This window comes from Medicago sativa, chromosome 1 (assembly GCF_051527215.1).
Source record: "Medicago sativa cultivar Bolivia chromosome 1, Bolivia_mono, whole genome shotgun sequence".
NCBI classification, from domain to species: domain Eukaryota; kingdom Viridiplantae; phylum Streptophyta; class Magnoliopsida; order Fabales; family Fabaceae; genus Medicago; species Medicago sativa.
This window is the reverse complement of record NC_140749.1, coordinates 60237898-60252354: the sequence shown is the minus strand read 5'-3', so window position 1 is coordinate 60252354 and position 14457 is coordinate 60237898. Positions and strand designations below refer to the sequence as shown.

Below are 14457 nucleotides of genomic sequence, written 5' to 3'. Positions count from 1 at the left end.
ATTAAAGAAAGAGAGATATGTATGAATTTACTTTGAATACGAATTATTTAAAGGTTTTGTTAACAAAACAATTTAAAATTAACAAATGATTGGCCAATGAATTCGATTCTTTGGTGAAACAATCACCGGTAAGACATTATCTACATTCCGCTCGAGCTCCAAATTACTAGAATCTTCTTCCTTTAAAAATTGAAGAGTTGACATCAAAATATAAATTGAATTTAGTTTATATATACCATTAATATAAAGATTTGTGTACGACTCTCCTTGTATTTTATAATTGCATTTACTATTTTTCTCTTTTTTTTTTAATTCTTTTTTAAAGGGAATTCCCACACCATTAATAAAGAATAGTTTTATAATAACGTTCATAATTCTTATTCATACAAATTAATTTGTTTCATAATATGCGTGAAAGTGACAGTAAAATACAACGTGGATGGAGTATTTCTTAATTTCTGCAAAATTGTAAAATTTTAGGGTCGAGTGAGTAATTTTTAAACAATCTGTTTGGTTCAACGGAGGGGAGGGAAATGATTTTAATGGAGGAAAGGAGAAAAGGAGAGGAGAAATATTTTAATTAAATAAATGTTTCTGAAGACTAGTGGGGCAATCGCTTTTGATTCGAAATCAGGAGTCAATTTTGTGATTCAAGTTTGCTTTGGGCAAATTATGGTGTTTTTCTTTGGTGAGCTGGGGGGTAGGGTGGTGGTGGAAGTCGTATGAGTGTTGGAAAAGGACATTTTCGGATGTGGCTCAGCTATGGTGATGATGACAAAAGCTTGTTTGATTTAGAGGGGTTTATTTGGGGTGCATAGTGGGCGATGGATGGTTATGGATTTCTTTTTCACTGGTTGTTCGCAATGGAGTTTGATTTAGGTGGTGATGTTGATTTTGGTGGTTGTTTTTCACGGGCAGATAAATTACGTTAAGAGGAAAATAAACACAAGAAAGAAGCAATTGTGTAACCTAGTCTTAAATTTTCAATAAGGATAATGTTGACATTTTAAAAAAGTTATGCGGATAATTATGTAAATGGATATCTAAGTCCATCAAAGATCGACAATATATATACATACAAAAAATTACACATGAATAGGAGGTAACCGAACATCAAGTTGTGTCGTTAGACTTTTTAAATGATAAATGGTAAGCACATCATTCATGAACCTATGAGTAATAATATTGCCAATGTAATGAAAATTGTAGTAACCATTAACTCATCTCTTCTCTCATCCAAAAAAAAAAAAAACTACAATTTAGAGGGAAACAACAAATGAGTCTATAAATGGTTATGTTAACCGGTGTCTCTGAGACACTCGTTAATGAAACCAAAAAAGAAAAATCTAAATTGAAAAGACACATTTTTTACTTCTTATGGATTGATTGCACAATTTTTATTGCAAAACCTATAATATTTACTTCCTTAACCGGTGCCCTAGAGACACCAATTAACATTCCCATAAGCTAAACAAATCAAATTTCTCTCTAAAAACCTCCAACCAAACAAACCTTAAAAACCTATACGCACTTCTTTTTGGTCGACAACGTCTTTACACACTTCTTAAAATGTGCATTTTATCAACTTAATTAATGCTCTAAATTAACAGCACCTTCAACGAAAGGCCAATAACAATGAAATAAGACACGGCAAAGACAAGAAAGAGAAAAGGCAGGAGAGTACTGGACCTAGCAAGGGGCCTCTCATAAAAGTCATGAAATTATATGAGTGGTTAATTGATAAAGAAGAAAGACGATAAAAGTGATATAGTTCTGTCTAAGTAAATGCTCCATTATTCACAGGACCACAAATCACACGTTAATGCATTGTATGGTACACAAATGAATCACAAATTTGAATTCTACTACGAAATAATAAATTTTCAGGTAAGCCCTGTTCTAGTTAGGAGCTAGCTCATGACCAACGCCGTATGTTAATGCATTGTATGGTACACAAATGAATCACAAATTTGAATTCTACTACGAAATAATAAATTTTCAGGTAAGCCCTGTTCTAGTTTCTAGTTAGGAGCTAGCTCATGACCAACGCCGTATGTAATATGTACTATAATTCCACATTATCGTTTACTCATCCTTACAAAACCGGCTTGTGAGGTGAGGCGTACCTCCTCTTTATAAACTCTCATCAAGTACTATAATTCCACATTATCGTTTACTCATCCTTACAAAACCGGCTTGTGAGGTGAGGAGTGCCTCCTCTTTATAAACTCTCATCAAGAGTCTCATCTATCCGATGTGGGACTTGGGTTTTTCCCAATACACCCCCCTCACGCCCAGCACTCTTTGGGCTTGGTGCGTGAATAGGTAGGTGGCCCTTGAAGGTAGGTGGCCCTTGAATTCGAGAAGCTCTGATACCATGTTGAAATTTGGGGTCTAACTCATCCTTACAAAACCGGCTTGTGAGGTGAGGAGTGCCTCCTCTTTATAAACTATCATCAAGAGTCTCATCTATCCGATGTGGGACTTGGGTTTTTCCCAATACTTTAATATATGTAAGATTCAGGGTTTAAACCCCGACCACCACCAAAAGAAAATTTAAGTGTTGATTGTCACTCCATATATAGAAGAAAAAAAATTCACATGTTCAAGATTTAATTTCTGTTTGATGTATTTATATTTTTTGTTTTCTCATCTTACAAGTTAGCTTATGTATTAAAAATCATTTTTGTTAAAAATAAATTTTATGCTAAAAATAAATATTTACCATTTATGAAATCCTTAATATGTGTCATAAGGGCTCAAATTAGCATGACCATTTTCATATTACCTTTTTAAGAAAATCATTTTTGTTATAAGAAAGACAAAATCCTTGTTCATGGTGTTTATGCTCTTTTAACTATATTAATGAAAAACTAATTTAACATGTATAGTTTTCAACTTTTATGTTTTCACAACATTTTTTATGTTTTTTTTTCTATAAATCTCTAAATTATTTTGACTATATACTCGCAGGGCCGGCCTAACGTGTCAAGAGGCCTAAAGCAAATTTGATAATGAGGCCTTTTGAAATAATAAAAAAACACAGTACTTATTAAAAGCGTAATAAATCAAATTTAGTTGAATCCAAAATTTGACCTTAGGACTAAAAGGATTTGAGACCTTAAAATTAACCAACTAAGCTAAACAAATATTGATTATTAATATGTCATATTATATATTTATAGCTAAATTGATTATTTTGAGGCCTTTTTTTAACCCAAAATTTTGAGACCTTAAGCCCTTGTTTGGGTGACTTGACCCTTAGGCCAGTCCTGAATACTCGTTTCACAAAATTCCTACGTACTTAACAATTTAACGTGAAATTTCGCAACAACTTTTTTTTTCCAGGAGAAACATGAATATTTGTTGGTAAAATGGTCTACCATCGTGAAATATGTGTTGAAGAGTGTGCATGGATTTTTAAAATATAGAAAGTTTGGTTGATAATTGCATGACATATATAAATCGACTAAAAGATCAAATAAAAGTAATGGACAAGTTGGGGAGAAAAATAGTACAAAACTACATAAAAGGACAGGGCAATGCTTTATATAGTTTGGCATCTTTTGTGTGTGGGAACTGGGACAATTCTTGAAAATAGATTATTCGAAATTATCAAAAAGATTATCTCCAGAAAATAATTCATTGGACTAGGAATTAATGCATTATTGGTCCTAGCGTCAGAGATTAGGCAATGGCCCGCCTGTCCCGTTGAAATCTCTTCAATGTCACAGACGTTGCTTCGTGTTGTTGAAATGTGTACTGCCATATATGTAAGTACTAGTGATTGTAATATACCACTGTACTTCAGATGAAATTTCTTTTTATTTTTGAGCAAATTAGATAAAATTTCTGTCTTGATAAATTTAGATGAAAATTTCTTTTGGACGTGGTTAACGGGCAAAATATTTGGGTTGAATAGTTGAATGATTTTAATACGAGATGATCAAGAATGATGGTCGAATTGAAGCAGAGTTCTGTTGAATGGGATTTTGGATTGTATCGGCAAAACTCTGACACTCATGTCAATAAGAGAGTAAGAGTATGATGGTTTATGGACGTGGTTAAATAGCAAAATATTTGGGTTGAATAGTTCGATTGATTTTTATACAAGGTGATCAAGAATGATAGTCGAATTGAAGCAGAGTTCTTTTGAATCGGATTTTGGTGTTATATGCAAAACTTTGACACTCAAGTCAATGAGAGAGTAAGAATATGATGGTTTATGGACATGGTTAACTAGCAAAATATTTGGGTTGAATAGTTCAATTGATTTTGGTACGAGATGATCAAGAATGATAGTCGAATTTAAGCAGAGTTCTGTTGAATCGGATTTTGGATGGTATCGGCAAAACTCTGACACTCATGTCAATAAGAGAGTAAGAGTATGATGGTTTATGTGTAAAGATTTGTGTAGCATGCATCGTTATGATAAAGTGTTTTTATTTGTCTGAGGAGGTAGGTGTTGGAGTGTCTAGTGAATTACTAGAAAACTCAAATAAGTGAGGGAAATTAGTGACGGATATATTGAAATCCCTCGCTAATTTCTTCTTTGTAAAATTTAGTGGCAGAATTATAGAGATTTTATGTCTTTCCACTCTAAATTTCCTTCACTAATTTTTGTTTTTTTAATAGCTTGTCTTACGATAGTAAACAGGGTAATAGTCACCGGGGTAATAGTAATTTTGGTCTGTGAATGTGTAATGAGTAGTTACAATAGTCCCTCAATGTATCGTAATTTTAAAATAGCTACTGATTATTCACTTTGTTAGTCAAAATACTTCGTTAATATTATTTTATCAGTCGTTCAAGATACTTGTTTATTGACATATGAGTCCTTAGAAATACTTACTTTTATATTAATCTATATATGAAAAGATATTTTTTTGAGCATTGAAGAATTATTCTAGCATCATCGACTATTTTAACCAATGAATTGCACACAAGGACAATTTTAAAATTTTCATACATTTTGAATGACTAATGTGTTTACTTGTTACACATTGACAAAAAATATTATTACCCAAATAATAAACTACCTTTGTACTTCGGAATTCGGATGTAATTTTTTTGTGGTTAATTCCAGGGCCGGCCCATAGCCCGTCGAGGCTGGGCTACGGCACCGGGCCTCAATTTTTTTGGGGCCCAAAATACTTTTTTTTTATTTGTTAGGCGCTATATTAATTGTTATATATATTAAAAGCGTCACATTTACAAATGTATCACACTGCTTCAGTGGCGTGGGTGTCTGTATATGATATATGAGGGTGTTGTCATGGGTTCAATTCCCACTAGGTTCTTTTTTTTTCCCACTAGGTTCTTTTTTTTAATAATTTTTTCTTCATGTGTCCTGTGTATTTTTTTTGGGGCCCAAAATTTAATTTTTTTTACATCCCTTAACAGATTAAAACCGGGCCAACAAATTTGTTGAGACGGCCCTGGTTAATTCACTTTACTTCGAACCGCAGCAACCTCCAGCCAGCAATGTCAATTAATTTTAATTAAATTTTCTATGTCGACTTTTCTTATTTATTCAGAAAACCTTATTTTCTGTTAGCATGTACGTTGTCAACAACCACCATCAAATCCAAAATCCAAATGCATGTTATTTTCAACCGTTAATTAGATTTGAGGAAGACAAAATAAAAAAGGTAACCACATTTGTTAGGTGGCTTTCCAATTTAGGTTAACAGTCCCACATATCAAAATTCCCTGACAGGTAAGTAAAAAATAACTCAAGGAAAAAGAATAGTAACACCTTTCCACGTTGCAAATAACAATTTTAAACACCATAAACAAATAAACAAAATTTTCATAAGATCTGCAAAATTTTATTCAATACTATTTAATACTAATACATAAAATTAAATTAACAGAATAAAGAACAATTCACGAGTTATTTCTTTTTCTCTTCCAAATCTGGACAGGATTCTCCAGCCAGCTGAGCCAGTCTAATATTTATCTCTATATGATAATAATAACATACACCAACATAAAATTTCTCTATATGATTAGTTAATATTAAACTTTGTAATACAGAAAATTTTCTCTCTAGAGTCTCAAATTAATACTATATATACGTACTTTATTTACAAAATTCATCATGCATACGTATCACGTCCGTGCATAATGTATACACACTCAATCAAAAAATCATCACATGAGAGAACAAGCATTGGGATTCTCATCACTGAACATCTGAGGAGGTGGATTATTAGGGTGCATGTAATACGGTACTTGAGGTGGCTGCATAGGATAACCACCACCATGATTCATATTCATATACCCATTATTCTCCATATAATGTTGATTATTATTATAACCACCACCATACCCAGGTTGATGATGAAATTGATCCATACCAGCATAGTTACTACTTTGACCTTCATAATAATACATCGGAGCTTGTATCGGATACTGATACTCCATTTTATTAACCTCCACCTTCGCCGCATCTCCACCGTCCACTTTCTTCTCTTCTTTCTTCTCCGCCTTTTCTTTCTCTTTCTTTTCACCTCCACCCTCTTTTTCTTTCTTCTCTTCTTCTTTTTTAGGTGGAACAATATCAACGTTTCTCTTCAGCTTCTCTTTCAGATACTCTATCAAATCCTTTGGTTCCATTGTTCCTTTCACTGTTACCAAATCCTTGTCTCCATCTAGGTTCGCCGTTTCAACTCCTGTTTAATAACATCATTAGCCACCAAATTAACAATTAATTAATTAATCTTAACTAAAAAAATAAATAAAATATACTAATATATTTTTAAAATATTAATGAATTACGTTATTTTATTTGAAATTTAGGTCAACTCTCACCTTTGAACTTCATAATGATTCTTTTAATTTTCGCAATACAACCGTCACAGTGCAATCTGATCTTCATAACCACCGTACTCTGAAAATTAATAAATAAATAAATTTAATTAATACAAAGTCGGTTAGTTAAATAGAAATTAAGCTTATGAAAAAAATATTAATTAATTAATTACCTCTTTAGGTTTTTTCTCTTCAGGTTTTTTCTCTTCAGGCTTTTTCTCCTCAGCTTTCTTCTCCTCCGGTTTTTTCTCGTCGGATTTTTTCTCCGCCGGTTTCTCGGCTCCGGCGTCTTTTTTTGGCGGTGGTGTGAGCAGTTCAACCTTCTTCTTAGCTTTTTCAGCCAATTTCTCTTGCAATTTAACGGCGTCAAATTTACCGGTAACTGTCACTTTGTTTGAAGCTAGATCTGCTTTAACGGTTTCAACACCTGAATATATTCCAAATTTGTTAATGAATATTCTCAATTTTGAATATCAAATTTTCTACACGAAAAATTGAAAAAAGAACAATTGAATTACCAGCGAAATGACGAGCACTTCGTTTAATCTTCTTAATGCATCCTTCACAATGTAAGTCGAGTTTGTAAACAACAGGAGCAGGAGCAGGAACAGGACTGTCTTCTTTCTTTGCTCCTTCATCAGCTTTCTTCTCGGTTTCAATCTTTTGCTGTTGTGTCATAAACGACATAAAGAAAAAACGTTAGAGAAAACAACAACACACAAAAAGAAAATATTCCAGGAATATTGAATATGCTATTGGTAGTACTAGTATATACTAATACTAATGAAAAGGTTAAATAATTAACACTAACCTCTCCCATGTGTGTGATTGGTAATAGGATATGTTAGATATTAGGATTGTGGTGTTGTGGGTAGCTAAGATAAGATTTTGTGTTTGAAGAGTGGGGAGAGAAGTATAAGGGAGAGGAATATATATAACCAATGAAACGGTGGGTGAGGTAATGGGATTGGTTAGGGTCATAGTCATATATGGGTGGCTTCTCGTCGCATGTGTTATGTATGTATATATGATGGATCATGCTTGAGAGGTCATGGGATATTGTTAAAAAGTATATATGACATTTTTTAAATTTATATATGCATTATTTATCAAAATAATCATAATTACATGGAGGATATTTTTGTTTCCGCACCGGTTTTTTACGTCTATTCTATAATAAAGATAGGAAGAGAAGAAGATTGAGATATAATATAGATGATGTAATCAAATAAATTAATTAATTAATATAAATAATTAAATTTGTAAAGAAATTTTAAAAAATTGTCTTGTATACTCCTATATTATATCCTATACTTGTACTAGTACTAGTAGTAGTTCTCCATATGAACATGTTTTGGGTGTTGCCACGCCGAGCATAATTCAATATTATTTTTTTGTAAGGAAATTCAATATTATTATTATTAGCAAAAGACGGCATTTAAAAAAAATAAAAGGCAATGCTATATGCAAGGAGAAAATCCAAAACATATTAAGCTAGACAATGAGTAGAATCATTGATAGAACCTTTAGCATCATTTATATTCAAAGTAGAGGAATGTAAAGACTAATAATTTTTTGACAATCCAATAATCATCAAATCAAAATACGAGAAGTTTTTAGATTTTACCTTCATTTCTACAACAACTTTGAGAGAGTCTCTTTCAAAAACAAAACGTTGAAAATCAACGTTATCGGCAAATCGAAAAGCTAATTTCAAACCCATGACTTCCGCAATATCAAAATTGGGGAGAGTCTCGAAACACCAAATAGCCGCAGCCATCAAACGATTAACATCCTAAATATTAGTTCCATTATCCTATTTTGATTATTGACTCTTGACCGAATTTTGACTCTTGACTCTCACTTAGGGGAAAAAATTAATAGTGTATATTTCTGGATTTTATCCTAAGTTTATTTATTAAACAAATATTTTATTTTACTAAAATAAAATTAATAAATAAATTTTTTCCACACCCATTTTTTTACATTTACCCTATAATACAGAAAGAAAGAGAAACAAGAGAAGATTGAGATAAAATATAAGATGTAATAAAAAGATTAAAATAAATAATTAAATGTATAAAAAAATAAAAAATTTGTCTCATACGAATAGTTCTCCATAAGAACATGGAGCAAGATTCACTGTTATTATTGGCAAAAGACGGCATTGTGACTTTTGACTCATCACCTAATTTTGTCTGGACTCTCACTTATGGGAAAGAAGTTAAATGGAGTATCTTTTGGATTTTATCCCAAGATTACTTTTAAACATATTTTTTTACTCAAATATTTTACATAAATGTTACAAGTTAGTATGTTGGTTAATACTTAGTTAAAGGTTTAAATTTTAGACCTTCTTCTCAAACTCTTTTGAAATATCCTCGATAATTTGGCGAAGCATGATTGGTGTGGTGTGTGACTTCAGTTGCACATAAAATCTCATCACTTATAATCTCAATTTAATTTATGATCAAGAAAAATATAAAGATTTATCATATATATTTGAATTATGAATGTACATCATCAATTTCTTGGATTTGTTAGTCAAATAAAGATTTAGATATGAATTTGAAAAAGATTGGATTTTTTATTTTGATGATTTGATTTTTGAAATCAAAATAAATCTTTTCGGTTGATATATTTTTCAAACAGTTAGAGGATTTTTTTCAAATATATTTATCCTATTTATTTCTTCTTCTTTTTGGTTTAAGAATCCTATTTATTCCTATTTGAAGTTAAAAATTGTTCACATAGTTTCTTAATTTATTTTTGTTGAGAAATAAGACAAATAAAGCTTTATTATATATTTGATTATTAGATATATTTATGAAAAATTTCTTATCTTTTCAATGGTGCTTGATAACATGTAAATTTCAGTCGAACATCATATTTGTATGGCTGATGATAGAGATCTAGGGCTGGAAATGAGTCGAGTCGAGTCGAATCTGTCTGAGCTCGACTCGACTCGATAAGAATTGGTTCAGTTCGAAACTCGACTCGAGTTCGAAACGAACCTTTTTTTGAGCTCGAATTCGGCTCGTTTAAAGTTCACGAACAGTTCGGTTCGGCTCGTTAGACTCAACTCGTTTGCTTGAATTTCATATTTCAATAGCTTTTTTTTTCCTTCAAATAATATGTCCTTGACTTTTTTTTCAAATAAATAAAAATAAAAAATCTCGAAATAAAATAAAACTATTAGGCATGTTACTACCTAGAAAGGTAGTAGTGCGTTACTACTGTAGCGCATTTCCTATGCCAGTATAAGTTCTACCTTGCGAATCTGGATGCACTTCTATTATATATAATACTTCTCCTCTTTAATGTTTACAAAACTCCCCGATGTGGGACTATTTGAGTGTACATGTTTGTTTAAAAGCCTGCACAAGGTACTAACTTCTTTTTTTTCCGCTTTCTCTATTATTATACACCCTCCGGTCACTATTATAAGCAAAAAACAATATTTTAGATTCATTCATTTAATGATGTATTTGGTCTTTATTATAGACCACATACATCATTAAATGAATGAATCCAAAATGTTGTTTTTTGCTTATAATAGTGACCGGAGGGTGTATAAATTACATATTGTATAAAAAAATACAAGATAATATTATATATATATATATATATATATATATATATATATATATATATATATATATCTCGAGCTGGTTCATAAACCAAACGAGTCGAGCCTTACTTAGCTCAAGTTCAACTCATTTATTTAACGAGTTTGGTTTTCAACTCAAGTTCGACTCATTTGGTTCGTGAACCAAGTTCAATGAATCAATTATCGAATCGAATCACGAACTATTTTCGAGTTGGTTCGGTTCATTGCCAGCCCTATAGAGATCTAAAAGAGATTGTGTTGTTTTTTATCCCAACATTGTGAACATTGGTATTGTGAGGCCTACATTGCTCAATTGGAATTCAAGCCTATGAAGTTTCAAATGTTGTAAACTTTGGGGCAGTTTCGAGGAACACCTATTGATCAAGACCCTCACTTACGATTTATGAAAGTGGCTAGCAACTTTTAGATCCTGAGAGTTACTCATGATGCATTCAAGTTGAGGCTATTCCTCCTACGCACTTAGGGACAAAGTAAAAAGATGGTTGAACTCACTAGAGCCAAACTCCAATACCATATGGAACGCTCTAGCTGAGAAGTTTCTAACCAAATATTTCCAAACCTCCTATGAAAATGCAAGAATGAGGAATGAATCACCTCATTTAGGTCAACTAACAAGGAGTCACTCTTGGAAGTATATGAAAGGTTTAAAGACTTGCTAAGACAATGCCCTCATCAGTGAATTCATGTGGGCATACAATTGATGGCCTTCTACAATGGATTTTTATCTACGTCAAGAAATCTCTTGAATGCTTTACTACATAAGATGTAAGATACAAGTCATAATTAAGTAGTGCTAGCAACACTCTCTTTTCAACACTTTCTCCACCGTTCACTTTTTTATTGGCTTAAATCATGGTGAGTCTCACACTTTGGAAATGGGTTCCACTCAAAGTGGTAGGTCATACAATCATTCCATCCAATAAGAGAATGAGTTTGAAGAGTGTTGAAAAAAAGAGTGTCTCTAGTATTCCTCTACAAGTCATACACTAAAGTTGTTGAACTCCTCAAAAGCATTACTACTAACACATACCAATGGCCTACAACAAGGGTCAATGCCCCTGATGAACGAAATTGACAAGTGCACCAAATCGTAACAAGTAATAAAGTAGTAAGTTTATCGTTCTCCATAGAGATTATCGTTCAACTTAGTAATTAATAAAACTTATTTTAAAGGGTGAAAGTAAAATAGAATTGCAGGGTTGAATTGCCTTGCCCAATGCAAGATTAGGTTTGTGATTCAAATTATTAACGGTGATTAGGGAATCCTTGAATCCCCCTCCGTCTTTGTTGGAATTAGACTTTAAGAAACAAACTGTTATGTGTGGTGCCTACTTATGATTTAATGAAACCAACGGATAAAACTCATATGAAGCTCCTCACAACAACTATGTGTCGGACTAACCTAGGTTATATACGACATTGTCTAAAGAAGAGAGTAGTAACAGTTAGATTTCAAACTTGAATTTCTTAACCTCTTTAAGATACAAGTAATTAGAAAGCAAATGAACTGATATAATTTCGGGGTTGTTAGCACCTACTTTTATCCTATGGATCATTCTTCAATATTACAATTAGGTTAACCAATTGAAAAAAGCATTATGAACAGGCATAAACTAATTTAAATCGGGCACACTAAAAGCATAAACAGAATGAAAATTTTATTAATAATATCCAACAAATAAGAATGGGTTCATCATGGAACCTTAATAAAGAGGTTTAGTTGGTTATGGCAACCGACATCATAACAAAACAATAGAAAAACATACCCTAGAGAGAACAAGAGAAGGAAGAAATCTTGCCTTGAAGCTCTGATGTTTAACCCTTGCCTTAAACCGTCAATGTTTCTGAAATGAAAAATAATGAGTGCAAGGGTCTCTATTTATAGCAAATAATTAACTATGTTTTAGGAGAAGAAAATTTGGCTTTTTGCACCGATCCAATTTGAAAAACAAGTTGCAGGCAATTCCTGTCCTCAACCAAGCGCAGATGGCGCCTACAGGGGCGGAAATAGCGCCTGAGCCAGCCCCCGAGGTGCGAATTCTTGCGTTTTTCTCCCGTTCTCAATCGTTCTTCCGTCTGGAAACTCCTAGGAATTTGAAATGAATTTTCTTCACTTTGTATTGTCTTCAAAAACCTTCTAAGAACCATTGACTTCAATCTTCATATCCTTGATTCTTCATGTGATGTCTTGATTTGTCGATTTACATGATTTCTCACCACAAAACATTCAAAATACCTATGGAGTTGCAAAATCTATGATAAAAGTGAATTACAACGACTCGAGTGAAAACAATACAATATGTTCCTCAAACCATTGACAACTCCTCTATCTCTCAACTTATTTATCTTCAAATGCAAAGAAAAATACAAAAAAGATAGGTAAAAATGTCATATGAAGCTATGTCATCAACCCATAAAAGGTAGCGGGACTACATGAAGTCAGGGACACCACTACCCCAACAGCTCTGGTTGCTAGCTAGTCTTACTAACATGATGAAGACTTTCATGACTGGAGCTGCACTTGCAGCTCCTATAGTGGCACTAGCACCTACAAATGCACCTTTTACATAACCAAATGATATAGTAGTAGTGGTTGCATCAAATATTGTCTCATATTTACACTATAGAGTATAGAGGTATCCATCTTTGTGAGGAATTCCATGTCCACCCCATCTTTGTGGACTATATATGTGGGAAATTATGGCAAACACAATTATGTAAGGAGTTCCTTAAAAAAAAAACTCTACCCCAACAATTACAACCAAGGACTGAGCCAAAAATAAAGTTTAGGGGCGACCAATTTAAAAAGTATAACTTAAAAAAAAAATTGAATGTATAACTAATTAAAGAAATTTGAGAAATCATAAGATATGCCAAAATTAATATTGTCAACCAAATATAAAAAGAACTAACATTTTCTTCTAATAAATTAATCTACATGTTTATTTTACATTTTGCTTGGTTAATAGGCTTTTATGAGACATTTGTTGGGAAATGTAAAGGCTTTTATGAGACATTTTGCTTGCAAATCATTTTTCAATCAACAATCACCATCATTCTTCACATTTCTTCATAGTTTAAATTCACACAAACATAAAAACTCTTCCTCTCTGCAAGGATTTTGTACTTAAGATCATTAGCTAGGTCAATATCAACCAATACCATAACAAAATGACCAAGAGTATGGTCACGATCAGGCTTACTAGTAACCACATCAACACAAATAGGACTTCCCACACTACTCACAATAGCAAATAAGATTTTTTTACGCCAATATTCTTGTGCTAAACCATAAATGTGTACTCAAACTTGTGTTGACGTATTCTTCTGAAGTCTAGGGTTGAAACTTTTAGTCCAAGCAAAGAGCTTTAATAAGTCAGGGTTAAATATCCAGGACCCCACTGACCTGACAATTCTAGTAGCCTCAATAGGTGAAAACTAAAACTCATAATAGCCTTTTGTTACGTGTAACACCCCGTTTTTCCCAACTTAAAAATTTCATACAAATTATCATAGTTTATCAACATAACGGAGCATCACATACATCAATACATCATTTCCAACAAATATAATAATAGGAAATACTATTATTTAAGTAACCTGTCTTTATAAAATTCAATAATCAAAAGCAGCGGAAATTTAGTTTGCAACGTCACATAAAATCTTTGGCATTGAAAGGCCACAACTTAACATCTCAAATAGTCTTCAAAAATTGTTCAACTTTTATTAAATAAAATACGTAACAAGGAAAAACAAGCATCAGACAACCCCCATCCCGTTACGTATCAGAGCATCCTAGACACGATGTGAGGAGTCTACTCACGAACACAGCTAGTCCTGGTTACCTGCAAGTTACCCATACGAAGGGCAACATTTTCAAGCAGAAGGGGTGAGATTTCACATTCATTAAAAACAAATAATAATTCATAAAAGATAACCAACAGCATATATCTAACATTAATATCATCATTTAATCATCATTTAACAAGGTTAAGTAATCAACAACTTCA

General features: G+C 32.5%; 1 protein-coding gene across 2 annotated transcripts; it reads right to left on the bottom strand.

The window, feature by feature from the left end:
* Positions 1–5809: 5809 nt before the first annotated feature.
* LOC146955968 (heavy metal-associated isoprenylated plant protein 3-like) lies at positions 5810–7719 on the bottom strand. 2 transcript variants are annotated; one of them, XM_085725352.1, is made up of 5 exons: positions 7628–7719; positions 7335–7482; positions 6990–7243; positions 6817–6895; positions 5810–6677 (listed from the first exon to the last, which is right to left on the bottom strand). In XM_085725352.1, the coding sequence occupies exons 1-5, from the start codon at positions 7634–7636 to the stop codon at positions 6157–6159; spliced, it is 1011 nt and encodes a 336-aa protein (XP_085581478.1). In that variant the 5' UTR covers positions 7637–7719; the 3' UTR covers positions 5810–6156. The 2 variants fall into 2 exon arrangements, with proteins under 2 accessions (XP_085581478.1, XP_085581472.1); XM_085725346.1 differs by having other exon boundaries at positions 7335–7719.
* Between the last annotated feature and the right edge of the window lie 6738 nt (positions 7720–14457).

Excerpts from the sequence above, each read along its gene's own strand:
- LOC146955968 (XM_085725346.1), bottom strand. The coding sequence starts at position 7,503 with ATGTCGTTTATGACACAACAGCAAAAGATTGAAACCGAGAAGAAAGCT. Across the intron at positions 7,244-7,334 it reads AAGTGCTCGTCATTTCGCTG|GTGTTGAAACCGTTAAAGCA; the intron begins GTAATTCAATTG and ends GAATATATTCAG. Across the intron at positions 6,896-6,989 it reads AAGAGAAAAAACCTAAAGAG|AGTACGGTGGTTATGAAGAT; the intron begins GTAATTAATTAA and ends ATTAATTTTCAG.